General features: G+C 30.5%; 1 protein-coding gene across 12 annotated transcripts in view; it reads right to left on the bottom strand.

Moving 5' to 3' along the window:
- The window catches only part of LOC144838464 (myoferlin-like), a 66,000-nt gene that overhangs the window by 31,791 nt on the left and 21,580 nt on the right, over positions 1 to 12,629 (bottom strand). For 3 of the 12 annotated variants that reach the window (XM_078693837.1, XM_078693846.1, XM_078693843.1), the window contains 16 exons: positions 11,905 to 12,051; positions 11,674 to 11,754; positions 11,240 to 11,319; positions 10,217 to 10,334; positions 9,820 to 10,053; positions 7,629 to 7,799; positions 7,358 to 7,442; positions 7,074 to 7,151; positions 6,779 to 6,960; positions 6,374 to 6,523; positions 5,990 to 6,250; positions 5,636 to 5,804; positions 4,546 to 4,632; positions 2,511 to 2,671; positions 2,312 to 2,356; positions 998 to 1,030 (listed from right to left, as the gene is read on the bottom strand). In XM_078693837.1, coding sequence (XP_078549963.1) covers positions 998 to 1,030; positions 2,312 to 2,356; positions 2,511 to 2,671; positions 4,546 to 4,632; positions 5,636 to 5,804; positions 5,990 to 6,250; positions 6,374 to 6,523; positions 6,779 to 6,960; positions 7,074 to 7,151; positions 7,358 to 7,442; positions 7,629 to 7,799; positions 9,820 to 10,053; positions 10,217 to 10,334; positions 11,240 to 11,319; positions 11,674 to 11,754; positions 11,905 to 12,051 — 2,082 coding nt within the window. Of the gene's footprint in view, positions 1 to 711; positions 748 to 997; positions 1,031 to 2,311; positions 2,357 to 2,510; positions 2,672 to 4,545; positions 4,633 to 5,635; positions 5,805 to 5,989; positions 6,251 to 6,373; positions 6,524 to 6,778; positions 6,961 to 7,073; positions 7,152 to 7,357; positions 7,443 to 7,628; positions 7,800 to 9,819; positions 10,054 to 10,216; positions 10,335 to 11,239; positions 11,320 to 11,673; positions 11,755 to 11,904; positions 12,052 to 12,629 lie in introns of all 12 variants that reach the window. The other 9 variants (XM_078693841.1, XM_078693839.1, XM_078693838.1 and 6 more) reach the window with 9 other exon arrangements.

The following is a 12,629-nucleotide window of genomic DNA, read 5'->3' as shown; positions in this document are numbered from 1 at the left end:
AAACTTCCGACAAAAATAAATACGGAATTACACATTTTCCGACCACATGGTCAACATGTTTTGTTTCACACGGTACATGTGACCCTTTGTCACAAAAAAACGTGATGAACAGTAATACCTGGATTTTCTAAAGTAAATGTTCGTGATTTTGCAGACTTAAAATATAAAGTATGTTCTAAACAATTTTATTATCTACAATCTACACTACAGCAACGAAAATGAATTAGAAAAGTAGACTAAAATTAAATATGAAGTTAAAATTATTTGCAATAAATCTTTGGATTCTCATCCATATCAATGAAATGCACAAATGTAGCTTTACACTTAATGCACTAATAGTACTATTAAGCCCTGTCTACACTATCAAATTTTATGTGACAACAAAATGTCATGTACCCATATATGGGCATGATGATGTCATATCACTACCATATTTCTTACAAGATCCTCTATTAATGGTATTGTTGTCAAACTAATTTGATAGTGTGGACAGAGCTTTACTGGATGAATAATATAGAGCAAATAAAATATCACAACTTATTCAAAACATCTTATGTTATCTCTCACTTTCAGCATCATCATCATTTTTGTTACATAAGCAATCTTGTATTTATCTAAATTGAAGCAGGTAAGCTAAAAATAATGAATATTTTAAAGATTATAAAAAAAAACTTAGTAGCATCTATAGCGGAAGTGGAAGAATTAAGATACCTGTAGAGGGACTGATTCAACAGCAACTTGTTTCCCCTATATTAAAAAATTACCTTTATAATTTATTTATACAATTTATTTAAAGCAATAAAATAAAACCTTCTGTAAAAAAAAACACACTTAGTTTACAAACCTGTACTTATTATAATAATTTTTTTTAGATTTTATTACTCCTGTAAATTTGTGTATGTTATTGTGCATGTTGTATGTTGAATTGAATTTTGCACAAAAAGCATTACATTTAAGAGCAGCAAACTAAAATAAAACACAATTCCAAGTAATTTACCGAAGAAAGGAGATCTTTTCGCTTCTTGTGACCCTGTCATAAGGTTTGCAGCAGAACAGGAAGGAAAACATTTTTTTTAATTGTTTTATTTTATCACAATATCATGCAGAAAACAAAATACCCAAAGTAACATAACAAAGTAAATAGCAAAGCTATTTTGTATTTTCTCCTATAAAGGCACCAAGATCTTTAGAAACTAGGGCAACAAAGGTATAAAGGTTTCATGCAACAACCACTACATTCAGGGGAAGTATCTCATTGCTTTTACTATTTAGTTTACTAGTAATTAAAACTAAGTAAATTCAATGTCCAAAATATTTGTTACACCCTATGTAGGTAGGTAGAAAGGGAATACCAAATAAATTCAAATTTATTGTTTACATTTAAATACACATAACATGGCATGCAATATTACATGTTGTATAATTTACTACCAAACCAGACTACTAATACATAATATATAAATAAAATATAGAAATTGACTGAAATTTGAAAGAAAAAAATAAAATTAAAAGAATCAGTGCTCATAACAGTTTAAAAATACACTACACCAAACAACAGATCATCGCAACAAGCAGAACAATATTGTGTAAAAATGAATATTAAAGTTTTGTGGTAAATTCCATGCTATTTGTGTGAATGAATAAGTGTGGAAAATCATATGTTAGGCACTTAATTCTAATTTAACTACCTTCCCAAAAATCATTAAAACATATAAATATGATTTAAAATGGTACCATGTCAAATAATTATCCTCTCTTCCAAAACCAGTTTCTAAATTAAAAAGTGCAAAATTAAAATAAATTGCCTATTATGAAACTGAAGTCATTGGTTGTAATGTCTAACCCTATCGGTATTTAAAATTCAATTAACGGGGAACATGAAGTAAAGCCAAACTGGTGAATTCTTTTGTTGTATTTCATAATAATCCTGACCCTAGAATATTGTTAAGTTCAATGGTGTACTAGGATTTGCCTAAAATCATACATAAATATCAAATCAAAGAAGTGTTGGTGTTGTATACTACAGTATATTACTACTTTATCAAAGCTGATTTAAATTTAAAATCAGAGCAGAGAAGAGTGAAATTCTCTTCCCTGATCAGAGGGACTACTTCCGAGGTTTACTACTGTGTGGTGAGTTTACTGGGATGTGGTGTTAAGTAAAACCATGTTCTTCTTTTCAAAAAACATTCTACAACATTCTAGTGACGCATACATGTTGAATGAATGAAAAATTCTCCACGAAAGTGTACACAAAATGTGGTACTACCTATACCAAACACATTCAACCAGATTCTTACAGATAACAAACCTTTAAATTCTTAAAATGTTTTCGTCCAAATGCAACTAAGTTAAACTGTTTTTTATTATAAAAAGCAAAAAGTTCGGTCAGTCTTTTCAAAATAAAAACTTTTGTCCACAAAAAAAAAATAATAATAACTTAATGTATACATTTATTTAGGATATAATTTTATTGATTAAATGTTTAAAATGTTTATTTATGTGTTCACCTTCTTTTTCTTTTCAGCAGATGTTGTACTTGCGGTGTCATCTTGCGGAGTTTCTTCAGGCATCTCAATGACATGGTCCGTTTCCTTGGCGCTTACTTCGCTTCCAGGAGTACCAACGGCAGATGGCGATTGACCTGGGGGTACAGCAACAGGTAACTCATCTGCACAAAAATAGTAAGTTAAGTTACAAACAAAATCATTGTATGGAATTTATACAGATGATACCTCATTATCTTTCTTGCTCCTGTGTTATCACATGCATAAGAAATAAATAAGAAATTATAAATAAATAATAAATATCATAAGAAAAGTAAAAAGAGTTAATGCTAAGGTACTAGAAAAAAAAATCACTGTTATGTCAAATTTCATAATTTATATAAAAGTTTCCAATTGTGTTATTTAAAACTTTAAAAAACACCAATATATTCCACTTAAATTACGCTTATAAGGTGACATTATTATTGTGCATTCCCGATTTTATCAAATAAATTCATACTTTATTTTTCTTTTAATAAAATAGTCCAAGGATGCATTTCTGGTGTGTATGAAAAAAACAATGATTCTTGAGTGTGTGTAAATACATTTGAATATAAAATTGTTAGGATTGTATTGTATGACATGGTGAGAATGTTGATTTGAAATAAAAATAGTAAAGGTTTAACTGGGAAATGAAATTATATATAATATGCAAATGAGACAGAGATGTAAGATGAGCAAACTGCACTGCAAACTGCACTGCAAACTTTAGGTTGTGCAAACTGCACTATAAACTATTAAAGATGTCACTTCATGTTCTGTGTGGAACTATCAATCTACTTGTCTACAATAACCAACAAAATATAATATGCAATTCATTGTCTACCAAACAGAAAGATTGTTAAAGGATTTTTATAGTAAAATACATAAAGAAAATATTACTTCAAAAAGGGTTATAATGTTAGATAGTTTGGATGTGCATAAATCTAAAAAGTGTCACACAAAGTATATACTTGATCATAATATTTACCTTAATTTACAAACATTATGTATCTCTCCCAAACGAGTAGTTTCAATAAAGCAATAAAAATATAATTTTATAGTATTTTAAAAAAAGTACATTCAAACCATTAATGCAATATAATCATATTTAAAATTCCCTGTCAAAGCAAAATTAAGTTACTGATGATACACAATAATATTCCTGGTAAAATAATAAGTTCCATGCTTCTTCAGTGTGAACCCTACATGCATCTTGAAAGATTTGTCTTAGGCTCTGTCTACACTATCAAACTTTATGTGACAAAACAAATTGTATGTGCCCATATATAGACATCATGATATCATGCCATATTTGGGAATATCACTACCATATTTGGGCACATCACACTTTTTTTGTCAAACTAGTTTGATAGTGTAGACAGAGCTTTAAAATAGCATGTGAACAGTTGGTGCAAGGACCTTTTATAGGTTCATGGTTGGTGCAAGGAATGGTCTATCTTTTACAGATTGTGTACCTCAATAGAATACCCACTGTAGATCAGACAAAAATAATGTTGGCATAATAATGTTGCCATTAAAGGATATAATAAGCTAAACTAAAGGAACAATTGTTTTAACAAAGTTTGTGCTGCACTTTAGCCATCTTCTGATATACTGATCCTATTGTTCTATTCCAATGAATATATTAATTTATACTATGACATATTAATGATTAATAATACATAATTATAAATGTTTCCCAGACAAAACATAAAAACCTATATGATCACTCTGTGTTTTAAACACTTGAATGATAAGCTATCAATTGAAGAACCATATGATTCCCTATGTTGGTACATACAAGACAGGCAGGCCTGTCTAGGTCCACCTTATTTAAAAAGGAAGAAATTGCCACTGAAATTCTTCATTTAAATTCAAACATTATTAGAAATGGAAAAAATGACATTCTGCAGTAGATGACAGTAATAAGAAAGCCAATGACAGGAAAAAAAGCATTATGAATGGAAATCGATGGATGAAAAAACAATAGAGGGTGCTGTCCGCTGAAATCGCTAACCTGAGTCACTTATTTTTCTTTGAATTCTCTCAATTCCTTTTCCTAATAGTTCTTCAGCATTATAAGCCATCGCTACCATCTCTGGATCTTGATAAAACGAAAAATAACGATAGAAAAACAAAAATAAAACAACACTACAATGGTAGTAAATGCTACAATGAAAAGGATGAATAAACTACTCATTCTTATACTTTCTGTACACTTTACAGTTGAATGCTAGAAAATAAATTAATTAATTTTTGGAAAAAACGAAGAATCCCACAAGTTTTTAGAGATAATAAAAACAAGACAAGTTGGAAATTAATGCAAGCTTATAGAACTATCAGAACAAGTTTTCACCAACTAAATACCAAATATCTATGTCCTATGAAATATGAACAAATATTACTAACAATATTGGACAATTTCATAAAGGTATAATATTGGACCACAATTCACTCGTATATACAGGGCATGCACATACTAATTTCATAACCAATACATCTCTACAGAGGACCTATATGTTATCCATAGTCTGTGGTAAGCTGGAAACTTAACCCCCTTAACTGGTATATATTAATATTTTTGCAATTTTACACACTTTATGTAATTAAACATACAACTGTAGATATGAAATGCCTAATAGCATTTGTGAATTCCAATTTTTATATAGATATATTTTTGGAATACTTATTTTAGAATAAAGTTATTAATTTCAGACATCTTAATATGTACAGTATGTCAACCCATATTGTTTTACTATACACCATGCAATTACGACTAACAATTTAAAAAATGAAGAGTTTCTGAAACATGCAAGGAAACAGAGAGCATTCTTCGAAAGCAATAGATTGAAAATTAATGTTATCTAAACTAAATTCTATATATTTAAAATAGTAGAAAGTAATGTAATGTACAAATTAATGCTTTTTACAGAGTTCTTTGACAGGTATACAGCTGTGAAATGTTGTTAAATATAAAAGATGTTACTTGTGTGGTACACATGCAGATTTATACATACTACTACAAGTTATATATGTAATGTCAAATTTTAACTATTTTCAATTTTTCTATGGCTAGACTAGCAGATATTTATAAATAGATGCTATACCTGGATTGTCTGGTAGTTCTGTAATCTCTGCCTGCTGCGTTGGGTCGCATCTATACTCCTGTAGAGACTTGACAACATGAATTCCAACGATTGGTTTGCGGCCAAATGCTCTATGATCACGGATCTTGAGGTTCATTGGAGGCGTGTATAGTTCTTCTTTTGGCAACATCTATCCATTTCAAAAGAAAGTTTATTCATTGAGAGAAAATAGATGCTCTAGGATCCAAGAATTTTAAATTAAATTACAAAAAATGTTTCATTATTTAAAAAACAAAAACTGCTACACAAAATCCAACTTGAGAGACATAAAATAATCAGAATATTTGTAAGATATAAACTAATACATTTACTCACCACTTCCAAAAACATAAGTGGTGTGTCAAAGTTTGGATTCTTCTTTGTATTCTTTATGACCTTTGACTCTATGACCTTTCCACCAACTTCAAATTCGATACTTGGTGAAGTTACTGAAGCTAACTGAAACTTCTTCATGTTTCGGACACCCCATGAAAGGATCTCAACACCTGTACGTTGCATGACGGGACGAATACCATTTGGTACCAAGTACAGTTGTCCTCGCATTGGGGGCATAAATGGTAGATCAGTATTCTCTGCCTAATACATTAGCAAAATAAGATTGTAACAGAATTAATATTATTTATATAGTAATATATCAATACAGTGTCAACACAAAACAAACAACAGAACAAAATGAGAATTTGAAATTTGTTTGTTTACCAAGAAAAGTTCAAAGGAGACGAGAAGTTCGCCAGCAGAATCATCACCATGGTACAAAGGCAACCAGAAGAGCTTGGCAACACGTGGATCGGAGCCCTCAAGTTTCACCATCGGCTTGGTTACAGCACGACCCAAGAATTCTGGGCTTCCCTGCAAAGTGACAAAACACAATAAATATAGCAAAATTAACACAATTTTAATTCTAATGGCCTCTTTTTTTTCAGGCAAAACACTAGCTACTACAACCACAACAAACTTGCAGGGAAATGACTAGTTCATACTACAATATGAGTTTGTTCATTTTTATCTTTATATAAGGTACAATCATCAAATTCATTATTAGTACTAATATGTTATGTGTTAATTCAAAGCATTTTAACTGTTTAATATCTCAATTACACTTACAAAGGTATCATGATCAAAGACCTCCACAACAATATCAGGTGGGTTTTCTGCAATCAAGTTTGGATCACCATAGATGTCAAGCTCATCAAATATGAGGGTTTGGTCCCAGGTTGGGCAGAGGGTGGTCTTTATAACCTCTGTCTTTTGACTGCGTGATGAGAACGACACGTATGCATATGGATCTATACAAAAGAAGAAGCATGTATTAACAATATGAAGTTTTCTAATACCTAGAACAGTAGTGTAGTACACTATAAACTATAACGTTAAGTTATTTATTGAGATCAAAATATACCTGAATAACTGTCACTGTCTGAGGCAACTAAGTCTCTTGCTTGGTAGACGTATGCTCGAAGTTGATATTTATTTGACTCTAAAAGTAGAACAACAAAATGTGTCCAATATGAAGTATAACATGGATAATAGAGTCAATGGCTAACAATGACGATCACGATTACAGAAAAAAGTACTTTTGCATCACAGAGCTAAAATGTATTATGTAAATATATAAACTATATTCTTAATTGATTTCTACAAAATAAATAAATATGCAATATGAACAAGTAAATTTGTAATTACTTTCAAATGTAAGAAACATTCGAGGAGCTGAATGCCTCTTTTCTTCTTCTTTGTCTTTATCTTTTTTGCCTTTATCATCGTCATCCTAAAAAAATGATTACAAAACAATCAAATCATAAACAATTGAATTACATTCCTGGAGATTACTGGGTTCAACATAAAGTCCCTAATGGATTTTAAGACCAAGCTGTTCATGCAGACTAAACAGTAGAAAATTGTTTTGGCTGTCTTTTTAAAATAAACTGAATTAAAAAGTGAAAAAGTTACATACTGCAGAACCTTCCATGGCAAAAACTGCCGAGGCACCTGGAGATTCAGCAACCATCTTTCGATGCCAGCGACGACGTCGGCACATGTCCATTTTGCGTTCACTGGCATGGAACTTCATGTTGAAAAGAGGTGCATATTCCCAACCTTCACCTAATGCTGCCTTCTTCTTGGCCTAACATAATATTTAAACTTGTTATTGTATTACTTGATTACTTTATTTCAAATTTAACCAATAAGTAAAGTACATTCCAGAATTAGTTTTATGAAATGTTCTCAAAACCCAGTAACATTTACTGTCTACTGTACATTTAAACCTTACGCTTACTTATGTATCTAGTCTATAAGTATGTTAATACTTTTTACTAGTTAAAGTTGTATTAACTAAGTCAGTGAAAAGTGATAAAACACCCAAACCTTCCAGAAAATCAGTAAAAAATCCAGTCAATACTTTAAATGATAAATTTAAAGTGCTTTGTCCTGACATGCCACACAAAAGATCTTATGGAATCTTTCTGATCATGGAAAACATGGAGAAAAAGTGATTTCTAAAACTCATGGAAATGATAAATTATAAAATTGCTTAGAATATCAATGGCTGGTCTCCATGTATGCATGCAGTGTAGTTCTTAAAACCAACAAGATAAATGTCTGAAAGTGCAAGATTGATGTGAAGAAAATGCTCAATTTAAAATATCTATATGGAAAAATCAATGGGAACATCTTATTTCATTTAAATTAGTAAAATTTCAGTTAATCCGGGTCTACAGTGTTTTTCAAATTAACCTAAAATAAAACCATACAAAAAATGTAAGGAATGACAATGAAGGGTTATCCATGTCCAAATATTAGCATCATAATTTCTTCCAATTTATGAAACTTTATTTCAAAATATTTTCCATCATTTAATGTCAAAATGTTAAATTATTGATTGATTACCCAAATGAAACCAAAAAACAGTTGTTGATCAAGATCCCATTTTGATAAAAATATTTATACACTCACATAATGTTGTTGGAAGATTACAAGTTTAAAAAATAGAAAAACAAAAGTGTTCATAAAAAAATTTCAAATTCATTTATCTTCAGGTCATAATGGCGTAATCCTTTTCTGTACGCATTTTCTAACGTACATGCACGTGGCGCTGCTCGTCAAAGTGATAAGTTTAATTCTAGTAACATTTTTAATTGTCAGCATTAGACCGTTGGTCTTTACAACTTCTCTGGTATTTTTTAAAAGAGGACCGAGGACCCTTTCCCAGGAAACTCTAGCTATCAAGTATCAAGCAAAAAGGATGATTTAATAAATTGCATAAAAATAAATAAGAAGTCTGTGTATAAACAGATTGTTTATATTAGTGTTGGCAGCAAGGCATCTACATCCTCAAAGTTCAAAATAAAGTTTTTAAATGTGAAAACTAAAACATAACATAAATGAACATTTTAGGAAATATCAATTCTAGATAGAAAAAAAAATGTTCTAAAATAAATCTACGACTAATTTTAATCACGTACGTACATCTGTTATGCCCAATCGTATAATAAGCGTCTTGGAGTGAGAAAAAATAAAATGACATAATGAACGGGGTATGTAATGTATAATGGATCTTGCTATTTCTCTAATCCTATTTACAGTATTTGTATATTATACTTTATTCTACAATAAATAAAGGTCATTGTTATACTAGATATAAGCTGCTTTGATATGAATTATGAGAAAACAAAAATGCTGTCAAGCTTTAAAAATAACTTTAAAATGTATACTTTTTGTTATTATAATAAAATTATTGAAACTAAGTTAAATTAAAAATTACTAATTACGCAGAAAATTGTAATTTTTGAATGGAATTTCATAATGAAATATGTAATACAGTTTATATGTGCACACACTATGACAAACATGAATGACTAAAAACCATAAGAAATGTATCAATTACCTCATCCTGTATAAAAAGAGAAATTTAAAAAGTAAGTATATTTAAAGTAATTGGTCAGATGTTTTGCCCTATTCTGATGTAATTTGTACTTTATACTAAGTACATTGAGAATACTTCCCAAATAATTCTCAGGAGAGATTTTTATTTTTGGCCCACAGTTCATAGAGCATTTTAAAAAGTAAACAAATTTTGTTTTGTACATTTTGTACAAAAACTGGTCGTTTATTCCAAATAATTTTTGGAAAGGTCAGCAAAGGACACTCACCTCAACAGCTTTTGGGTCGGCACTTAAAAAGCGGTTACGAGCCCATCGTCTTCGTCGACAAAGATGGTAAGTCTTCTCAACTGGTCCGTAGTTTCCTAGAGTTGCTTCAACACAATATTCCCATCCTTCCTCATCTACTGCCCTGTTGACATCAAGACACCAGTCATCCTCCCAAGACCAGCCTTCAGGGCAGGTTATTTCATCTCGTCCAGTTACTGCATCTCCACGCTACAAACACAAAGCACATTTATTTATAGCTAATGATTTATTTTTCATTTCTATCTAACTGGCAAAAGAAGTCTCACATTGATATACAGTTTATATATATATACAGTATGTCTTAATGTCACCATGATATATCCTTATTCTGGCAATCTTAAGTCATACTTACCACATCTGTGTAAGCCACAGTAGATGGTCCCCACTGTCCTCCTGGTATGTTTCTAGCCTCACATTCAAACACATCTTCCATAAACTTAGTTTGACCAGCATCAGCATCATACAAAAGGCTACAAAAAAAAAATAAATTCAGCATATAAAATAAAGTAAAATAAGCAACTACAAAAATAAATACATACATTTTGAAGTAATCTGTAAACTTACAGTACTACATATTATGTATATGAATACCGAAAAAGCAAAATTGTATTGTTTTTAATAAACCTTTTAAACTGTGTAATATATTATTGTTAGATATACATAGCAGCTCTACAACATGCTATTAAGATTAAGAAATTCACTTCACAAGATATTTGTTTTCTAGTTTCTCTTTTTTGACATTTATATTCTATGTTAAGCAAAAAAAATGTGAAGTGCCCATATATGGACATGATGTCATATCACCACCATATTTGAGCATATCACTAGCATATTTGGGCACATCGCACTTTTTTTTTAGTCAAACTAGTTTGATAGTGTAGATTGAGCTTTAAGTTCTATCTATAATTGTCTCATTACATTGTAGTCATGATATTTATGTATTTAATATTATTATTGTGAATATATGCAATAATTAATCACAATCCCCAATATGATGGATTAGTCTATGACAATGTTGGCACCAATCATTAGCCAGCTAGCGTGCAATTCCAATGCATTTGCCAACTATAATGAATGTGGCTAACCATTCAGAACTCCCGTCTTTTTCCTTTTCTTTTTTCTTTCGTTTTTTCCTTTTTCTACTTATTGTCATAACCACCATATTTTTCCTACAGACAACACACCAAGCCATAAAAACGTACATTAAACTCATACCATAATACAAACATATTTAATAAAAAGTTAATTGGAACTTTTGTCAAAAAACAAATTTGTTATTTCAAATATATTAAAATAAATATTTTCCCTTCAAACTGCAATATTAGTTACAAGCTACATGAAATAAGCCCATTGTTAATTTATGACACTATCGTACCTCAATTCTGGGCTCACAAACCAATCTCCAGCCCATCTCCATCCCTCAGGGACGTTGAATTTATCCTTAGGAAGTTTGATCTAAGAAAAAAAGAAAAGAGCAACTTAAGTATGGACCATTCAAACTACCTCAATTGATATCTATACAAAATGATTCGTCAAAGGTCACTAGATTTTGGACATTGTCCGGTTAAGATATGAAGGAATGGTCTTTCCTAAAAGCTTTACATTTCCGACTGCTGTCTACACTATCAAACTTGATGTGACCAAAAAATGTGATGTGCCCATATATGGACATGATGATGTCATATCACTACCATATTTAGGTATATCACTACCATATTTGGGTACATCAAACTTTTTTTGATAGTGTAGACAAACCTTTACCTTTGCATATTTTTCAGTAATTTGCATTTAAAAACAAAATGTTCTTACGTCACCACTGGCATCTGTAAACTTGGGTCTTGGCATCAACTTTGTTGTCCAGTTGCCTGCAATGCTGATCTGGTTCTCGTACTAAAAATTAACAAAACAACAATATTAATTACAAATTTATACATTTTTACCACAAAATATATTTAATTTTGAAAGCGCTAAAATTGTTATTAACAAAAGTTATATATTCTGAATTGAACAGTTGACAGCCCTATATCCTACAACACTTACAGTCTCTGCAAACACTGCTAGACTACCATCTGTCTGCTCCTTTTGCCAGTTAGCCTCCTCAGATTCTAGGCCTAACCAGAGCTTCATACGAAGCATACCTGGCATTTTATCTGCACCTATGGCTACATCGGATTTGGAGCCGGGATACTACAATTAAAGTCATTAAAAATAATATTAATAAATAATCATTAATAATAACTTATCTGGTGTTGAGTTTGAAATAATTTGGCCCCTTAGAAATATATTAGCATAAAATACAATACAAATATATAGAAACACATAATTGCATAATATGACATGCAAATTATGTACAGAACATTTTATCAAGCATTTCTAAGATTTAACACAGCATCATAGGAACATTAAGCACACAAAGCATTTTCCAATAAAAACATTGACCAGAAATGTAATAACAAAAAGTTTTAAAAAAGGACAATATTATTGTTTTAGTTCTCCAACCATTTACACTTGACAATGTAGTACAAGTTAGAATCTGTTTTAACATAATTAATTTTAAAAGTAAAATAACCTGTTAAGAAAGACAACAGTTAAAGTAAGTATAACTAAAATTAGAACTTGACATTGTTAACATAAGTTTGTTTGTGATGTCAGAGAAATCATCATGGTGTTTAATAGTGGGGTTAGTGGTACTACTCGAAACATAGTAAAACTTTACATTATTGTGAATTAACATACAAAAGTGGTAGTATTTAATTGTACAAGAT

Source organism: Antedon bifida, chromosome 3, assembly GCF_963402885.1.
Source record: "Antedon bifida chromosome 3, ecAntBifi1.1, whole genome shotgun sequence".
Classification (NCBI taxonomy): Eukaryota; Metazoa; Echinodermata; class Crinoidea; order Comatulida; family Antedonidae; genus Antedon; species Antedon bifida.
Note: the sequence above shows the minus strand (reverse complement) of the source record. Positions and strands in the feature narration are given on the sequence as shown.